Genomic DNA, 20790 nt, shown 5'->3' with positions numbered 1-20790 from the left:
CTGCTGTGAGCACAGTTAATAAAGCAAGAACAGGCTAACACTACGTGGATGATTACAAATAACAAAATCCCCTTACAAGATCTCAGCGGTGATCCTGTGCTTCTTGCCACCGTAGAAGGGCTTAGTGTGAAACACGATGCTGGCACTGTAGCCCGTTTTGGAGCAGTTGATGTTACACTCTCCACCCAACTCCACCCATGGGACAGTCAGGATCGACCTGAAGAGAGAAGGAGCACCCCACTACATGTCAGGTCAGGGAATCCAGATAGCAACTTATACCCATTTATACACACTCACTTTAGATATACAGTAAATTGGTGTGTGCTGTAATTCTGTTTTATTGTGAATTGAAATGGATATTTTATTTCCAGTACCACAAACTTGAGACACTGTGATAGTGTGTGTCATTTAAGAAATAAGGCCCGAGGAGGTGTGGTATGTGGGCAATATACCACGGCTAAAGGCTGTTCTTATTCACAATGCAACGCAGAGTGCCTGGATACCACAAACGCCCGAGGTGCCTTATTGCTATTATAAACTGGTTACCAACGTAATTAGAGCAGTAAAAATACATGTTTTGTCAAACCCGTGGTATACGGTCTGATATACCATGGCTGTCAGCCAATCAGCATTCAGGGCTCGAACTACCCAGTTTTTGTAATTACTCTTCAAGCATGACCCTACCTGCCATATCCATTGGGAAAGGTGAGTATGTAGTGCTCATCATGTTCCAGACAGGACACACATCCTGGAGGAGAGATGGGGAAGCACACACACTTCAGAATACACAAAACACAAACGTTTTGTACGTGTGTGGTATTTTATTGTATCTTATTAGGAGAAATGTTTTGGACTATGTGAGCTAAAGAAGTGTTCCCATGTATAGTAGTTGGTAAATATTTGATGTTAACAGAAATCCTAAGTGCTTGAAGCAATGTCTTACCCTGGCCAATATTGTGCACTCCAATTGACATTCCTAAGAACTTTGACTTGGTCCAAATGTGGGCGTTGAACTGAATCTTTTTTCTGAGACACTCTGCGTAGAATGCAGAAACTACAAGGAAGAGGAAAAGCAACAGTACAGTTAACATGTATGGCTCTGGTACTCTGACAACTGGGTAAAATATTGAAGGGGGGGGGGACGACTCACTGGGGGGGGTGATGAGAGACCTGCTCTGCTACAAAAGACACACTGTTGGCTGAAGACCATGGCACCGGACCCTCTGACGATGGCTCCTGAGGAGTGGGAGGAGGGGTCGGGAGGTAAACATTAATTTATTAGTAAAGGCTTGATGAAACAATTAAAAACACTTGCCTCAGTATCACAAAACATAACATTGATTATAAACTGGGTGGTTCGAGCCCTGAATGCTGATTGGGCTGGCAGCCGTGGTATATCAGACCGTATACCACGGGTATGATAAAACATTTATTTGTACTATTCTAATTACATTGGTAACCAGTTTATAATAGCAATAAGGCACCTCGGGGGCTTGTGGTATATGGCCAATATACCACGGCTAAGGGCTGTATCCAGGAACTCCGCTGCACCATGCCTAAGAACAGCCCTTAGCAGTGGTATATTGGCCATATACCACACCCACTCCTCATGCCTTATTGCTTAATTAAAGTATTACTAAAAACCAGCATATAAATCAAATGAATATAAGTTGTCAGTCTTTACTGTGGTACAACACTCACCATTGTGGTGGGCTCCTCGCTCTCTGAAGGCAGGTCCCAGTGGCAGAAGAAGACCTCTCCCAGGATGGGGTTGTAAGGTTTCTTGGCCACTGAGCTTTTCCTCCCCGCATGGAAGGCTGACATGTACCACTTCACCACCTGCACCATGCGCTCTTTGGGCTCCAGCTGATCTGCGATACTGGGGATGAAAACATCAGCCGTCACACCACTGAATGGAAAAGTTGTGGCACCACCTGAACACATCTGTGCAGAATGCCCTCAATGGAAATGGGGGGGATTCTGAAAAGCAATGTTGTTGTTATTTTGGGGGACTGTTTGAAGTGGTGTACCTGACAAACAAATCCGGATGTGCAAAGAAGTCAGCGTACATCTCCAGCAAAGACCTCCTCTCCAAGATAAATGTGGGCAGGACCACCTGAGAGAGAGAAAAGAAAGCAGTCAGCAAGAGAGAGACGACGAGAGACGGGCGGACAGACGGAAAGCTTTTACCTTGGTGAGATCCATGCCCAGCCGCACCTGGGACAGCAGGTGCATGATTACACTCTTGTGCTCCTCCACAGACTCCCCATGATCCTCTGCCTCGTCATCATGGCTGTCAAATTGATCTGACCAGAGCAGACGGTAGGCAGTTTAAAACACCTACAGTAGGCCAAACACCACTGATACAGGACATCCTGATGTCCTCTTTTCTGTTACTAAATAAAACATCCACCAAAATAGGACAGGAACAGAATGTGTGATGTTGTTCCATAAAAATAGCTTCTTGTTTGGGGTAGACACGTGCGTGGATAAGTAGGGCAATGTGCGTGTGTGAATTTGTGTGCGTTCATGTGTGAATCACCTGCATCAGTGGTGCCGTTAGACATGGAGGAGTTGAGGGACTCGTTAGTGTCTGGACGTTTCAGCACTGTTCCGTCATCGCTGTGAGGCAAGGCAGCAGGAGGCCGAGAGGAACTGACAGAGAAGAGGATGGAGGGAGAGATGAAAAGAAATAACTTATTACCTGACAGGAAATAAATAAAAGGCACAGGATATAAACACACCTCCAGCAAAACACAATCAGCTTATATGATAATGAAGTATAGAGCGAGTATGTGGTGAGGTGGACAACCTCCCTCCCCTCCCCGTCCTTGGTCCCTGTAAACACCAGTAACTGTGGTATGAATGGATTATGATAAAGACAGTATACACACTCACTCTAGAAGGTGCTTGGGAGATGTGCTGTTCTGGTAGAACTCGTCAGCGTCGTAGAACTCGTCTTCGCTGCTGGAGTAGGAGAAGTCAGGGACAGAGTGGGAGGGGATGGTCATGTGACTGGGAGAGGCACCGCTGCTGCTGGGGTCCGAGGGGCCACTCCCTGAAATAAACAGACAGAGAGACGTGAGTTTATTTACTCTTGTACATAAACAATTAGAACTGCTTTAAACTCAACAATACAGAGGCTCCATGTCGGGTCTTTCTTGTCAGTGATCACCCTTTGTCTGCTCACATCGTTCCCACACTCCCATGAGGAGTTTGTTCCTTGCATAATCTCCCCTGCAGTGCAATGTGTGTTCCCATGCTTCTTCCTTAGTGCACAGCACAGGATTTATTTGGCAGCATCGGCAGGATTGGAAACAGGCAAGACCCTCCAAAATAACCCATTTTAGAAAATTTTTGTAAATGAAAAAATGCCAGTGAAAATGTCAATGTATGTGTACTCCGATGAGTTTCACAAATGTACATAAAATCAATGCAGTTATATGACATGATAATCAAGTCCCTAAATGCAAGTGCTCGGTACATAACACAATGTTTGTCCGGTACCGCTGCTAGCAGTGTTGATGACCTGACCACTAAAGTGAGGTGACCTCTGACCTGTGCTGTTGGGGGTCGGAGTCTGCAGACTGCCCATCAACGTGACAACAGCCCCCACCGGTAGAGTGGAGGGCCGCTGTTCTCCTTTACACATCTGAGAGCCATCTACAGAAAGAAAGAAAGACGACGAGAGAAAAAGGAGAACGCTCTGGCTTTAGAACAACACTGATTTATGATGCAACAGATACAATGTCATTACAGACCTATGTGGGAAATCGCTTTTCAAATCACACAAAAACCGCAAAGCAGTCAGACTAATATAAACCTATGACTGTGAGAATGATAATGTCACCAGACTGTGCCAACATGGGGTCTAGATTTGGAATCGGATTTTTGTGTCCAATTTCGATTGCTCTACATTGGGAAAAGTTCATGGCCAAGTAGACATGATGAGTCAGAGATTCAAGCACACCAGGTGGCACTGTAGAGGTGGTTTCAGGAAATAAACATTCATCAGGTACAGAAATCTGAAAGTATTCAATCCAAGGCTATTCTATGTCCATGAAATAAAAAAATTGTAAAAAAAAAAAAGAATAAATAACGCCCCATGTCAGCAATATCAGTATGTGGACTCAAAAGGGGTATTATTATTCTGATGGACAAATCTTTCTGATAGGACTGTAGATGGGATTGTGTCTCTCTGTATACTGTACCTGTGGGGAGGGTGGTCTGTGTTGGCATGGCTAAATTGACTAAAGAAGCGTCCAGAGGCGGAAATATCCCATCCACTGGGTTGATGGTGCTCTGTACAGGGCGAGACAAAACGGTGCCAGTCTTAAAACATAAAAGCTACATTTGCAACTCACATCGCTCCAGAACGCAATCTGTAGTAATACTTAATGCAACAACACAGAGCAGACTATCATGACAAAATAAAATACACACTGCTAATGACTGGAAAGATCAATTACCTTTCACTCTGCTTCCGGGAAATATTGGTTAATTAAGTTCTACCTAATCAATATCTACCTACTTATAGCACAACACTTACTGTAACCTAATACTATCCAGCATAGTTGCAGCCCTGCAAAATCGGACAAAACACATTCCAGTTAACTACAGAATGTGATGGCATAACGTGTCCCCTATTGAAATGATCCTGTGAAGTGAAAACCACATGCTCAAGCTACATTTCTCTATGGCCGATATCTCTCTACACACTATACCAAGTGCACTGCTGCCATAGCTTTATGGGTCAGTGATACATTTGACCCTGTGTGACTCTGTCAACAGCAAAAACTAGAAGAGAGGCCAGAATTCATCAAGACCACCACAATTTCAGAACACAACAGTGTGGTGGGAGCAGCATGCTGAGGGATGACAGACAGCGTGAAGACGAGAGTGGTCTGATGCTCAGTGTGGGCACCGAGCAGAATGGAAGATGTCACACTACTCTACTGAGCAGACAGAAGTACCACTTCAATGAAGGACCTTTAGAGGAGTCAGGAAAGTGGAAATATGAAACTAGCCAAGAAAAATGAAGGCATGCAGTGAATTAAAGTAAGTCCTCTCTGCCCTTTTGATCTGGGGTCAGAGTGAGATTTGGGAGAGGATTTCTTCTGGAAAGTAAGGCAGTCACGCCTAATTATAGCCAATTACAGAAGTGTTGCCGCTCCATCGTGGTGGAACCAAATCAAATCAAACCAGTGTGGCCTCGCTAGCTAGAGATTAAATCAACAGCGAAGGATGCCTCTAGTGCAGGTAGAGGGAAAGGGTTAGAGCTATAGAGTGCTTAAGCCATGGTTAGAAGAGGGTCTACACATGTAACGCTAATGGCCAGAGAGACTACTCTCACAAGACGAGCCACAAGACGAGCCTGGCGGGCTGATCCTATGGGATTCTGACTTAAAAACATCTATGGGAAGAGAGTAAAGCCAGTAAACAGCCTTTGATGGGTTGACATCTATTAGTCCTTGATGGTTCAATAGGCATGCACAGTAAGGAGAAATCGATGGCGAGTTGGGGGGAGGGTATAAGCGCACTCACACACTCGTAAACACGCACGTCATAAAAGAAGCAGAATGATGTTGTGTCTAAAATGAGGGGTAAAGAGAAAAGTACCCAACTATTATCAGCAACAGAAAAGCTAAGGACATTCAGCTGGAAAAGGGGAGTGGCAAAGGAAAGAGCAATATACCAGATAAAGCCATTTATTAAATGGCATGCATTGTTCCATATCTGATTTGTCTTCTTTTCTATAGTTCAGAGTGAATTGAGTGGAAAAGAAGAATAGAGGTTTGGTTGATCTAGATTTTTCTTATGGACAGAGAACGTCAAAACTTACTATCAGTCCGTTTGCGTGTTGCTGTTCGTTACTTTGATCCTTAAAATTTTGAAAAGAAAACGTTACTTAGGATGGCTCAATTGTTTGTATGTAATGATGATATGAGCTTATTAAGAGCTTCTGTTTCAAGAAACCAGTTAAGTCATTTAGAAAGTCAGAGCATTGTTTATGCCAACATAACAAGTAAAGCATTATGAGCTCAAGGATGATCGAGTGTGAGAGGATCACCTCTCCAAAATCTCAAAATGGAACCTAATGGAATGTAGCAAACTGCCCACAATAAACTACAACCCAGGCTGTAGTCAAGTGGAAAACTACTGGCATGGCTAAAACAAGCAGTGCACCGTGATGTTCTCACAACAATGACATGACAGTAATGCAATGAGAGCCCCAACACCAGGGGTGGGCAACATACGGCTTGCCGGTTGGTTGCCCGTTTGATCTGGCCAGCGGGTTTTAGATTATTTTTCATTTGGGTTAAATAAAAAATAAAAAAACACTCCAGGCCACTCTTGAACATCTAAAACTAGATAGAAAGTATGTTGAAATTATAAAGGATCTATACGTTTTCAAACAACTGACCTTTTCTTGGCTCGCTTTTGACGAACAAATCAGTTAGAAAACAATCTCTGCAGCCTTCCTCTGATTTTTGAAATCCTGATGTGGCCCTCGAGCCAAAAATATTGCCTACCCCTGCCCAACAGTCAAAGGAATGAACCCTTTTTACCTTGGCAATCTGCAGCAATACAATACAGTGCTTGATGGACTCTACCATACTCTGAAAAGAGAAACAGCACAGACAATAAAACACCACACTCAACCTCCAACAGGAGATGATTCTGAAAATAAGGACATTTAAAATGGGGTTTTACTTACACATGTGGTTTCCTTCAAATGTTCAATTTTCTAAGAAAGGGGAGAAACCATTTACAAATGGCTGTTTCACTTCAGACATTGTTTCAACACCTGACGAGACTTGGAAATCATGACTGAAAGTTAGGTAAATCATGGATTGAGAAAGATCGGCACAGTGAAACCAACACGGAAACAGTTTTGTTCAAACTCTTCCACAACCATGGAATTAGACTGGACGAGCAATGATGACATTCCATCTATAGCTGGGTTCTATGTTCATCACTACATAATAGGCCATTGTCCTCAACATTTTAAATAAGCTACAGAGTTTAAATGTTACAAACTGACCAAAAACCAAACTCAGGATCTCAATAAGGAAGTGAATCACAGCTAAGGAATTTACAACCTGTTTGCTCACCATTTATTAACTCATTACTCCCACATTTGTAAATGTTAGTAAGCTAGTTATTCACACATGTATTTTATATAAATTTTCTTAAACATCCTCAGTTGTGTGCTTATTCTTTTACCAGGTACTGCATGAATGGCATGCCCATCTTGTGAGAAATTACACTGGTCACTCAAAACATTTATAAAAGTATAAATAGCCCACAATTTAGATTAGGGACTGAAAAAAAGATTGCACTAATGATTAGTAAATGGTTGATTAATGTGGGAGTAATGATTCATAAATGGTGAACACAAAATGTATAAATGCCTTATAAATGATTTATTACAGACCCTTAAAATAAAGTGTTCTAAAATATTATCTTTGAGAGTCATTCATTATCAGGCATCGTTCTGTTGACAAGAGATGAAACAGAAACGTCACTCACTCTGCATGACTCTTCATTGCAATCTTTGATTTTCTCGTCGAAGAGCTGGAAGAGAGTGGAGATGCAATCAATCTGAGCTGAAGAGGATACATGCAAATCAGGAGCCGAATTAAAAAACATTCATCGATGACGCAGTTTTATTAGAGTCACTGTCATACTTAGTCACCCAAATGTGGAGAAGCCTCACCTTTAACTGATCAATTAGAATTTGTAGGTATGCATCAGCCTCTGCAAGTTTCTTATCGAAGTCTTGGACACTTGGAACAAATCCTGTCTCTGCCTCCTAAAATAGAAAAAAATAATAATAATAAAAATAGTAGAACATTCTTAGTCTAACTTCACAGCACAGTATGACAGTTTTCTGCTCCCATCTGGTAACCTATTTTGGACTAAGAATTTTCCTCTGCCATTGCCTATACTCTGAAAGCTTGTAGGCGGATGAAAAAAAAAAGTACTTAAATTCCCTAGTGGGGCTTTGAAAAAGCAGGTTGTAGCAGCACAAAAACAGCAACAGTTTGGGAGAAGCTTCCAGCATTGTACTGTAAGTGGAGTGATATGAATAGTTCAACTAGCATTGTTTAAAAATACTTTGCCTGCCAGCCTGCCTGCCTACTTAGTTGAACACATTTTATGGCATCAGCATAATTGCATCAAGAAACCCATGGCAAAGGGAATTAAGTTGTAAATGTTTTAGAGAAAACACTAGACTATCTACATGACTCGGAGTATGTGTATGTGCAGGAGGAGGTTGGGGAGTCTGGCCTAGTGTCAATCACCTTCCAAGCCCTTAGGCTCCCATCATTAACCAGACTGACATAGATCATTTCATTGCATAATATCCATTAGGTGGTAGTGTTTATTTGCTGAACAGATGTGACCAGATGCCCGACGGACCATGCCTGCCTGATCTGCCCTACCAAGCAAAAAGGCAGTAACTGCTCATAGTGTGGAACTGAGAAAAATTCCTTAATTTTTATATATATATACAGTGGGGGGGGGAGAAAGTATTTGATCCCCTGCTGATTTTGTACATTTGCCCACTGACAAAGAAATGATCAGTCTATAATTTTAACGGTAGGTTTATTTGAACAGTGAGAGACAGAATAACAACAAAAATATCCAGAAAAACACATGTAAAAAAAAATTGAAATTGATTTGCATTTTAATGAGGGAAATAAGTATTTGACCCCTTCTCAATCAGAAAGATTTCTGGCTCCCAGGTGTCTTTTATACAGGTAACGAGCTGAGATTAGGAGCACACTCTTAAAGGGAGTGCTCCTAACCACAGCTTGTTACCTGTATAAAAGACAACTGTCCACAGAAGCAATCAATCAATCAGATTCCAAACTCTCCACCAAACTCTCCACCTGTCAATATCCCTCGGCCTGGGGCTCCATGCAAGATCTCACCTCGTGGAGTTGCAATGATCATGAGAACGGTGCGGAATCAGCCCAGAACTACACGGGAGGATCTTGCCAATGATCTCAAGGCAGCTGGGACCATAGTCACCAAGAAAACAATTGGTAACACACTACGCCGTGAAGGACTGAAATCCTGCAGCGCCCGCAAGGTCCCCCTGCTCAAAAATACATATACATGCCCGTCTGAAGTTTGCCAATGAACATCTGAATGATTCAGAGTACAACTGGTGAAAGTGTTGTGGTCAGATGAGACCAAAATGGAGCTCTTTGGCATGAACTCAACTCGCCGTGTTTGGAGGAGGAATGCTGCCTATGACCCCAAGAACACCATCTCCACCGTCAAACATGGAGGCGGAAACATGTTTTGGGGGTGTTTTTCTGCTAAGGGGTCAGGACAACTTCACCGCATCAAAGGGATGATGGACAGGGCCATGTACCGTCAAATCTTGGGTGAGAACCTCCTTCCCTCAGCCAGGGCATTGAAAATGGGTCATGGATGGGTATTCCAGCATGACAATGACCCAAAACACACAGCCAAGGCAACAAAGGAGTGGCTCAAGAAGAAGCACATTAAGGTCCTGCAGTGGCCTAGCCAGTCTCCAGACCTTAATCCTATAGAAAATCTGTGGAGGGAGCTGAAGGTTCGAGTTGCCAAACGTCAGCCTCGAAGCCTTAATGACTTGGAGAGGATCTGCAAAGAGGAGTGGGACAAAATCCCTCCTGAGATGTGTGCAAACCCGGTGGCCAACTACAAGAAATGTCTGACCTCTGTGATTGCCAACAAGGGTTTTGCCACCAAGTACTAAGTCATGTTTTGCAGAGGGGTCAAATACTTATTTCCCTCATTAAAATGCAAATCATTTTATAACATTTTTTACATGCGTTTTTCTGGATTTTTGTTGTTGTTATTCTGTCTCTCACTGTTCAAATAAACCTACCATTAAAATTATAGACTGATCATTTCTTTGTCAGTGGGCAAACGTACAAAATCAGCAGGGGATCAAATACTTTTTTCCCCCCACTGTGTTTGTTTGTTTGTTTGTATGTATATATATTTTATTTAACTAGGCAAGTCAGTTAAGAACATATTCTTATTTACAATGACAGGCTACCAGGGAACAGTGGGTTAGACTTCAGGAAGTGAACAACACCTACCTCTGCAACATCTATCAGAGGTCAGAATATAGAGATTGTAGAGGAATACAAATACCTGGGTGTCCTCTTGGACAATAAGCTTCAGTGGAGTAAATGTACAGACCTGATCTACAAAAAGAGCCAATAGAGACTGTACTTTCTCAAAAAGCTGGGATCTTTTAATGTTGACTGTACTATACTGACTCTGTTTTACAAATCTTTCATTGAGAGGATTTTAACTTTTTGTATTGTTTGTTGGTTTGGCAATGCCACTGTCAGCCAGAGAAATATGCTGAGAAGGATTATCACCACAGCAAGCAAGGTACTTGGAGTCAAACAGACAGGCCTGGATGAGATCTTTAAGGTCAGGGCCCTCCGCAAGGCTCACAACATCATTTTAGACCCAAGCCACCCCCTGTACCCGGACTTTGAAATACTCCCCTCTGGGCGCAGGTATAGGGCACCCCTCAGCAGGAAAAACAGAACTAGACAATCATTTGTGCCAGGTGTGATATCCCTCCTAAATAGCTCGGGCTAATGTTCCTATCGGCCCAGTAAGGCCAGTCTTTATTATTTTTATTTTATTTCATTAAAAATAAATGTTTTACTGGTATGTAACTGTTATGGAAGTTGTATTGTCAATTTTGTTTTGTATTTAAATGTCACTTTAAATGTGTACATGACACTGCAACAAAATTTCCCCATGGGGAAAAAATAAAGTCAGTAAGTAAGTAACTGCCTTGTTCAGGGGCAGAAGGACAGATTTTTACCTTGTCAGCTCAGTTACTGGCCCAACGCTCTAACCACTAGGCTACCTGCCGCCCCTTATTTACCTTGATTTCACAGTAACTTTATGCAGTTACTTTTAACATGACCCCCATTTTCTCCCAAAAACTAAATGCAGGATACTTGTCCATATGATTAAGCATGTAATTAATGTAGCAAAAATGACTAATTTTCGACCAAATGAGCAGTTACTGCCTTTTTGCTTGGTAGGGCAGTGATGACATTAGGCCTAAATCAACAACAGTCCCTTCTATACCTGGAACACAACAAGGCCAAAATACAGAAATGAAATACACAGCAACTTCCTCAAAAAGACCTTGAAACTAATTCTTAACCACAGCATTTCGACCTTTCAATATTACAATTAATACATATCCATCACCACTTTGCTCAGTAAATAATATACCCTTTTTCAGTGCTCCTCTGGTTCTAGAGTGTCCTATGGTCCGACAGAGGCCTTTGGACTATGCCTGCTTCTCTACTGAAGCGTATCGTACAGGGATGTGAATAAAAGCCATTAACACACAGCAACCCCAGCGCAAGTTTAAACTGTAAAACCTAGCTAGCTTTATAGAGACCAAAGTCTAGGCCTTTTTTCTAAACTTCCTTAAGGATAAAAGGTGGTTTGCTATAAATAGATCTAAGTTGCTTATTGTTTGCTGGCCAAAGAGGTGCCTGAGCTAAAAAATAACAAACCAAAAAAACGGTCATTTTGCTAAACTTAAGAATAGCTCTGGTGTCTCTCTCTTATTCTTCCTACATCAACGAAATTTGAAGAGGCAGAAAAGATAATGGCAGATAGCAAATCAACTGAATAAAAAGGAAAAAAAGTAGGTTCTTAATCTGAAATCGACATCAACCCATTTGTGGGGAACTGCATCCTCATGTTTACATTCACTACAGTCAAAGTGCTGGCTTGGTGTGAGGGTAAGATTTCACACCTGTGAGAAGCTGTATTGTTTTAACACCTGCATCCAAAGACGCATGAAATAGAACAGGAAACAGCCCCCCCCCCAGCCCATATTTCACAGAGAACTTGTACCATACACTATTAATATATCAAACACTTGAGTGGGTCCGTTGTATTTTAGGTTCAATAAAATACTATCAATGACAATGACCTCAATCATAGAGGGACAAAGCCTTTGGCACTACAAACAAACAAGGGAAAAAGAGAATCCCTCTTGCTCATTATTTCTGTTATGTCTACACAAGTTCATATTACCATGATGGAGGGGATCTTTCTGCTTGAGGAGAGCATCTTATAAACCCAGAGGACGGTCATGTAGGCTAGAGACTGCAGCTTCGCCATGTTCACTAAATCTGTGGCTAAAAGAGTTTCCTCTAACCAGACAATACCTGCCCACACCCACCAGACACTGGAAACTAGAGGTCGACCGATTAATCGGAATGGCCGAATAATTAGGGCCGATTTCAAGTTTTCATACCAATCGGTAATCGGTATTTTTGGCCACCGATTTGCTGATTATAATTTTTTTTTTTTTTTTTTTTTTTTTTACACCTTTATTTAACTAGGCAAGTCAGATTAAGAACAAATTATTATTTTCAATGACGGCCTAGGAACGGGGGTTAACTGCCTTGTTCAGGGGGGATTCTGGGATTCGTCTTTGCAACCTTCCAGTTACTAGTCCAACGCTCTAACCACCTGCCTTACATTGCACTCCACGAGGAGCCTGCATGGCAGGCTGACTACCTGTTACGCAAGGGCAGCAAGAAGCCAAGGTAAGTTGCTAGCTAGCATTAAACTTATCTTATAAAAAACTATCAATCTTAACATAATCACTAGTTAACTACACATGGTTGATGATATTACTAGTTTGTTTATCTAATGTGTCCTGCGTTGCATATAATCGATGTGGTGCCTGTTAATTTCTCATCGAATCACAGCCTACTTCGACAAATGGGTGATGATTTAACAAGCGCATTTGCGAAAAAAGCACTGTCGTTGCACCAATGTGTACCTAACCATAAACATCAATGCCTTTCTTTAAAGGTCGTAATTAATTTGCCAGAATTGTACATAATTATGACATAACATTGAAGGTTGTGCAATGTAACAGGAATATTTAGACTTAGGGATGCCACCCATTAGATAAAATACGGAACGGTTCCGTATTTCACTGAAATAATAAACGTTTCGTTTTCGAGATTATCGTTTCCGGATTCGACCATATTAATGACCAAAGGCTTGTATTTCTGTGTGCTATTATGTTATAATTAAGTCTATGATTTGATATTTGATAGAGGAGTCTGACTGAGCGATGGTAGGCAGCAGCAGGCTCGTAAGCATTCATTCAAACAGCACCTTTGTGCGTTTTGCCAGCAGCTCTTCGCAATTCTTCAAGCATTGCGCTGTTTATGACTTCAAGCCTATCAACCCCCGAGATTAGGCTGGTGTAACCCATGTAAAATGGCTAGCTAGTTAGCGGGTGCGCGCTAATAGCGTTTCAAACGTCACTCGCTCTGAGACTTGGGAGTGGTTGTTCCCCTTGCTCACATGGGTAACGCTGCTTCGAGGGTGGCTGTTGTCGATGTGTTCCTGGTTCGAGGAAGGAGCGAGGAGAGGGACGGAAGCTATACTGTTACACTGGCAATACTAAAGTGCCTATAAGAACATCCAATAGTCAAAGGTATATGAAATACAAATGGTAGAGAGAGAAATAGTCCTATAATAACTACAACCTAAAACATCTTACCTGGGAATATTGAAAACTCATGTTCAAAGGAACCACCAGCTTTCATATGTTCTCATGTTCTGAGCAAGGAACTTAAACGTTAGCTTTTTTACATGGCACATATTGCACTTTTACTTTCTTCTCCAACACTTTGTTTTTGCATTATTTAAACCAAATTGAACATTTCATTATTTATTTGAGGCTAAATTGATTTTATTGATGTATTATATTAAGTTAAAATAAGTGTTCATTCAGTATTGTTGTAATTGTCATTATTACAATAAATAAATAAAATAAAAATATATATATATTTAAAAACCGGCCGATTAGTTGGTATCGGCGTTTTGGTCCCCCAATAAATCGGTATCGGCGTTGAAAAATCATAATCGGTCGACATCTACTGGAAACCCACCAGACACTGGAAACCCACCCATTTTGCTTTCCACACAGCATGCCCCAGTTAAGGACTGCATCATCGCACAGCAACCAAACGTTTCCCCCCCAGTGTGGTACTCACAGGACGCCGAGCTCGGAGGGACATGCCTCGTCAGACTGCACAGGCCAAAGCTGACCCTAAAGCGCCCCTCTCCTCCGCTACTCAAACACACGGCTGTTCTTGTGCTCTCCACTCTTCCTGACTGCCAGCAGAAACCACACCAAACCTGTCTGGTATGTTCTACATCAGCTGAGCAGCAGCATACACAGGAAAAGTTAATCCAGGATCCTTCTCTCTCTTACAGGAAGTACAGACGTTCTTACAAAAAAAAAAAAAGAAAGGCAGCACAAGCCTATGTGACAAGCAACAACAGCTGCCCTGATTGGATAAAGCTGTGGGCAGATGTCTGGCTGAGAGTAAGCAGGACTCTGATTGGTTCCAGGTCAAATTATGTCACTATGACTGCATGCTTACACAGTGTCTGCAAGCAGGCAGATACACGCAGTCAGTCAGCAGTGTTTTATCAATTTTTTTTTTACACAGGGGGTGGGGAGGGGAGGAGTGGGTTAGAAAAGGAAAGCGGAACAGAACATAAATAAACAACTTGAGGGTAGAATGAAGGGAGGTGAGAGAAAGTATATGCATGAGCCAATCAAAAAGCACAGACTAAATGAATAGCTGGAAATTGGCAGTTCATAGAGCGACTAATACACAGCACTCTCTTTGTGGCTTGCTCATCACCAGCCAACAGCCCAACTACACTCCCTGTGCACCTAACCACACAGGGACACGCTTTAGGGCTGGGAGATATGGCCTAAAAATCCTTTCTCCAAATAAGCTTTGTTGTACAATTAAAGGTCAAATACACTGCATTTAAAACAGTCAGCAATAATCTAATAAATTCAGGGTGGCCTATGAAAAATGCCTTTTTGTTACAAATTTAACCACAACCATGCATAATGCACATTCACTAATAATGACGAACTTCTTGTAGCAGGTATTATAGAAAATTAACACAGATCTCATAAACAATCTCTCACGCACAGGCCTATGTGCTAGTGAGTAGCCAGCTAATATTTATATTTCACGTTTAGCCAACTTGGATCTATTTGCTAACAAGGTAGAACAGTTGAATTGTTATGAACACACCCTTCTGTCCGTCTCCAACTGTTTGAACAGCATGCTGGCCCGTCCACTTTGTTCAGATGATGAAATCAAGTGGCCTACCTTATTTCTCAGAATGAGAACGAGTTTCCTATTCCTCACATGGTGTTTTATGCTTACTGTACATTTCTAAAACACAGACTAGACAGCTAATGTAAGTCTTTGGCTAAAATGCTGCTCGCTGTACATGGTAACGTAATACCGCATGCGACAAACTGAGCATTCATTTTCCAGAATCAATGAGTACAGTTACATGCACACAATAATATGATTACTGCGAATAGTCAGATTAATATAATAGTTTGATTTAAACGGTTACATGCTTTGCAAGAAGACCGATTTCCTTAATAATCCTGTTACTTGGAGACATCTGAAATCTGGCTACCTGATAGGACTGATAAATGCAGAAAATCTAAATAAATGTTATACCACAGCGACCACCGCTATTTTTGTGAAACCTATTTGATTCGGAGTTTGGACATACACTGTTTATGTGTGAAAAAGTATTCATATTAGAAATGGTTAAGATTTTCCCGAACTCACTTCACTCGCGCAAAAGAAGGAAGCTTGCGCTGCTTGTGCTAACAAATGTTTACATGTCCTAATAACTCAAAAGATTGTTCAGAAAACCAGGTGTTTTAAATCGGCATTTGATTACTTTGATGATGACGACCTTGGGCTGATTAAGATAATCAGAGTAACTCTGCCTACCGACAATCAGTTTAACATCGAATTATTAGTGTACATGTAAACGTACTCAATGTTCCTTGATATCTCTGTTTTAGTAGTCTGCTCTGCGTGCAATTTGAGGAGTTGAGACAACATTAACTTCTTTTCTATTTCAGTAAAATAATGTCTCAATGTGTTTCGGTGTCCATGACTGATTCTATTGGACCAAACCTCATACGCAAAAATAGCGAGTTAAAACTGCTTGTCAGAGAGGAAGATTTGACCTCTCATCTTTGTTGTTGTGAGTGGCAGGTGCTTGGTGTGTGTGTGTGTGTGTGTGTGTGTAAATGGGAAGGTGCACAGTGGCAGTGCACACCACACAGAAGGAGCGAAGGAGACGAGACCAAAAAGAGAGCGGACAAATTCCTTCTATTCTCAGATGACTCCTTAACCCGCTCTCTGATGAGGACCAGAATGCCTTAGCCTGTCAGCAGTGTCCCAGTGCTACTAGCTTGGATGAGGCTGACAGAGACATGATATTCATTCTGTATACTAACTTCCTGCATCCAAAAGACCTCCACAAATACGCTCCAAAAGGTTAAATATGAACTGCTATTGCTCAATGTTCTCAACAGTTCCTCTATCATTTCCTGTGGTCTTAAGTAATCAAAAAAGCAGATTTAAGAAATACTACATTATGGTCTTTCTTTGAAGGTTAAACACACACGCACACTTTGAATAAAAATTAAAAACTATACACAACAGCCAAAGTTATTCCCATGTAAATATATTGAGCAAAATCTCTCTCCTCTCGAGCTGAACTCAGGGGCATGGCACTAGTACAGCCAGTATCACTAGTGTGAAGCTAGTCTGAACAGATCAGTGAGTGAGTGACTTACCCGCAGTTGAAGGGTGTGGCGGAGAATAGTCCCCTCTAAGGCATGGATCCACTTCTCCCGTTCGTCTGCATCTCGAGCTGGGAGGGAAAGCGCACAAAACACACCAGATCAGCCATAGTACAGATGGTAATTATTACAACAGCAACGGAGTGCATAACCTAGTAGCTACAACAAGGACTAGAGCACCTCATCTGTGCTCATCTTGACCAACTAGTTAACTATGTGCTCATTGTGCTGTGCCATGCAGTTTCTGAGGGGGTTCTTGCAACCCTTCTGGTGCGTCGCTGGGCAAGAGAGTAGGAAGGCAGGTCTCCTGACGAGACACACAGCCTGTTGCCAGGCACGGCTGCACCCTCATAGCAAATAAACAGAGCAAATAAAGCCTCTAATATTTACACTTACGAGCCCAGAGTCCATGGAACCTCTATACTCAGTATTTTTGCTAGTAAAAAAAAAAAAAAAAGTGGGCAATGTTTATATGACCCACTTACAAACAGACCCATTTTTACCACATTCTTGTCTGTATACGCCTTGCTGGTGACGAGTGGTAGTAGTGGTGCGCAGATGTCGTTGGGCGTCTATTTTAATAAATCCATTGAATATACACCATCAAAAAGAAATCCATTATTCATTTGTTTAGGCAGGTCCTAATAAACATAAGACTAATAAAACATAACTTCAAAACAATTGAATGGCATATTTTCAGTTCACTTATGTTAGGTCCAAATTAATGAAATCACTAGTTCATTATTTTGTTCATTAAAACCGACAAGATACACCTACCCCGATTACAGTGATATTTTGAAACAAAGCCCTAGCCCATCCACGTTTAATCTCTTTTTGACCCTCTCTCCCCTTCGTTAGGGAGCAGGCATTAGATTGAGTGGACTTTCATTATTATACCGATCCTATTTGCAATACAGGTCTGTTGTTCATATTTCACAACTTCTGCGGCCTTTTGGAGTTGGCTATACGCGATGGGGCAACATAATAGTCCTACACTTCATTTAGGCTACATTATTGCATGGTTAACGTTTCTGATCGGTGATAGATGAGCAAACGAAGATTAGCTATGCCACCTCCACTTATTTGCCCAGACAGAAACCAATTACCCTACACAGACAGAGATTCAGTGAAACAAAATCACATTGATTGATTTATTATCAGACAAGTCAGTGAAGTCACAGGCTTTTGGTCAGGAGTAGGCCTGGGCTACTAAGCAACTGCGAGTGAAGAGCAAAATAATCCACTTGTTAAAACTATGTTGGGGGGTGGCAGGTAGCCTAGTGGTTAGAGCATTGGGCCAGTAACCGAAAGGTTGCTAGATCAAATCCCCGAGCTGACATCTGTCGTTCTGCCCCTGAACAAGGCAGTTATCCCACTGTTCCCTGGTAGGCCGTCATTGGAAATAAGAATTTGTTCTTAACTGACTTGCCTAGTTAAATAAAGATAAAATAAATATAATAAAAACTAGGTTTAACAAGTGGATTATTTTGCTCTTCTGAAAAACCTAGCCAGTTCGAGTCTGTGTGTGCTCTTTCCTTTGTACCACAGCACGGTAAAGCAACGCACCAGTTGAAAATATTGAAAGCATGCGGTACACACCGCAGCCTAGCGCGGCATCCAGAAGTCATTCAATGCACCATTGCCAGTGAATGACTTCCCCCAGAACGCAAAAAGTTTGATGCAGCTGGTGGACATGAGGCATAAGAGTGCGGGCCAATGCCGCCTCACATGCTGACCAGACCGCACGCGCCATCACGCGCAAGTTGATTTTGTCCCCACACACACACCAGATGAGATCAGGACACACAGGTTGAAATATCAAAACAAACTGAACCAATTGTATTAATTTGGGGACAGGTCGAAAAGCATTAAACCGTTATAGCAATTTAGATAGCTAGCTTGCTGTTGCTAGCTAATTTGTTCTGGGATATAAACATTGGGTTGTTATTTTACCTGAAATGCACAAGGTCCTCTACTCCTACAATGAATCCACAGATAAAACAGTAAACCGGATTCGTTTCTCGTCTCTCCTCCTTCCTTCAGGCTTCTTTTTCTTCTTTGGACTTTATATGGCGGTTGGCTACCAACTTCACGGTGCATTACTACAACTGACTGGAGTATGGACATCAGTTCATTTTTCAATCACCCACGTGGGTATATGTTCCTAAAAACCAATGAGAAGATTTGAGAGGCAGAACTTGCAGCACGTTCTATTTTAAGTTCTAAGTTCTATTTTAGCGCCCAGCTACGCAGACACCCGCGAGCAGTGTGGGTGCAATGATTGAACAACATGTATACACTACGGTTCAAAAGTTTGGGGTCACTTAGAAATTCCCTTGTTTTTTTTAAAGAAAAGCACACGTTTTTGTCTATTAAAATAACATCAAATTGAATAGAAATACAGTGTAGACATTGTTAATATTGTAAATGACCATTGTAGCTGGAAACAGCAGATTTTTTATGGAATATCTACATAGGCATACAGAGGCCCATTATCAGCAACCATCACTCCTGTGTTCCAACGGCACGTTGTGTTAGCTAATCCAAGTTTATAATTTTAAAAAGACTAATTGATCATTAGAAAACCCTTTTGCAATTATGTTAGCACAGCTGAAAACAGTTGTTCTGATTAAAGAAGCAATAAAACTGGACATCTTTAGACTAGTTGAGGCTACTAATGTTTTCATTCATTTTTCTGAGTCATCCTATGATTCTGAATGATGGCTGTGGGAAATGAACAGGAGCTTGAGGGAGATGTTATGGGTCTGTGGGTTAATCCATCTAAATATGCCTATCAAGTTAAAGTTAAACAGTCAAAATTCTGAAAGGGAACAGTGACACATTTTCATAAATGTTTGCTGCATTTCATCAACAAAGAAACGTTATCAACATAAACATTTGGGAATTGTTTGTTTTCTGACTGCATTTAAGCAAACAGCATTGCGAAAGCATGGAATAAGAAGAATATTTTAAAAAAGGACAAAAACAACAATCATAATGGGCAATCCAGTATTTCATCACAGGAGGTGACTGGGGGCCTGGGGAAGTTTAATAGAGATGTAAAATACAGTGTATCCAGATGATTGATGGATAAGAGCTCAGGATGAAAGCCCAAAGCTTTTAAAGACATTAGAAGCAGCCAGGGCTCATGCCAGGCCCTCACCCCGTTGCCTCAACACCCTCTCACCTCCATGTCTGTGCTAATTTAATTTAGGAGCACTTTGCTTAGCGAAACCTTTCTATAGATGCGTGTTTACCCCATAATAGCAATAGGGTCAATCTGCCGTGAGAATTGCGCAAAACAAACATCCTGTATTTTAAGAAAGAGTATTTCACACAATTTATGTTGGTGTCACATCAGTGTCCAACAATTTTTTTTTTATAGAAAACAAAGATGATTGCTTGATTATTAGATTGAAAGAGCACTACTTTCTACCTGGTTGCATGGCATGTAAAGAGCTAATGAAGAATCTCCCTTCTACCTAAAGCTCTTTGTGTGACAGTGAGGGTGCACTGTTTGGTCAGTTCTACACCTATCTGTGACTTGCAAGCAAACACTACCATCCCTGTGTGATATTTACTGTGCATGACAAACATGGCCATTCCTAGCCAGCAGAGGAAATACACAGTCTGTCATAACACCAAGCATCATTACTGGGGTCAGTCTTGAGCGTGATATAGGCTACAGGCATTGCTGATGAAGTGATAGCAAAAGAAAATTAACAACAGTAGAAGATATTGAACACTTACAGAACTTGGAGACCAATAAAACAAATTGTTCTGTACAGCACCTCTCGTGGTTCCAATTTTCTTCATTTATATAATATGAACTCTTGGTGTGACTGTTTTACATGAATAACAATGGTGGCTTGAAACCCAGGCAAGTCATAAACTTGTGCAGTCCCCCAGCGTTCAACACAGAGCCCAAACAGGCCATGATATGGCACGTACTCACAACCCAATTAGGGCCTAATGCTCCCCCTCAAGGTAGGTGGCTCCTCTGGATGAAAGCATAGTTTATTATTATTAACTCCTGGGCCATTAGT

General features: G+C 41.6%; 1 protein-coding gene across 2 annotated transcripts in view; it reads right to left on the bottom strand.

Annotated features, from left to right (window-relative positions):
* Positions 1-20790, bottom strand: part of LOC106584321 (oxysterol-binding protein-related protein 9) — a 38417-nt gene that overhangs the window by 6308 nt on the left and 11319 nt on the right. Inside the window, exons 4-20 of one of the 2 annotated variants that reach the window (XM_045706022.1) lie at positions 16739-16815; positions 7721-7816; positions 7534-7578; positions 6719-6748; positions 6570-6620; positions 5843-5881; positions 4212-4302; positions 3559-3663; positions 2899-3058; positions 2543-2655; positions 2191-2306; positions 2031-2116; positions 1702-1879; positions 1154-1236; positions 944-1056; positions 685-748; positions 77-217 (exon numbers count right to left, since the gene is read on the bottom strand). In XM_045706022.1, the coding sequence (XP_045561978.1) occupies positions 77-217; positions 685-748; positions 944-1056; positions 1154-1236; positions 1702-1879; positions 2031-2116; positions 2191-2306; positions 2543-2655; positions 2899-3058; positions 3559-3663; positions 4212-4302; positions 5843-5881; positions 6570-6620; positions 6719-6748; positions 7534-7578; positions 7721-7816; positions 16739-16815 (1588 nt within the window). Of the gene's footprint in view, positions 1-76; positions 218-684; positions 749-943; positions 1057-1153; positions 1237-1692; positions 1880-2030; positions 2117-2190; positions 2307-2542; positions 2656-2898; positions 3059-3558; positions 3664-4211; positions 4303-5842; positions 5882-6569; positions 6621-6718; positions 6749-7533; positions 7579-7720; positions 7817-16738; positions 16816-20790 lie in introns of both variants that reach the window. The other variant, XM_045706023.1, reaches the window with a different exon arrangement.

This window comes from Salmo salar, chromosome ssa23, assembly GCF_905237065.1.
Source record: "Salmo salar chromosome ssa23, Ssal_v3.1, whole genome shotgun sequence".
Classification (NCBI taxonomy): domain Eukaryota; kingdom Metazoa; phylum Chordata; class Actinopteri; order Salmoniformes; family Salmonidae; genus Salmo; species Salmo salar.
The sequence above is the reverse complement of the archived record's forward strand: the minus strand, read 5'-3'. Positions and strand labels throughout refer to the sequence as shown.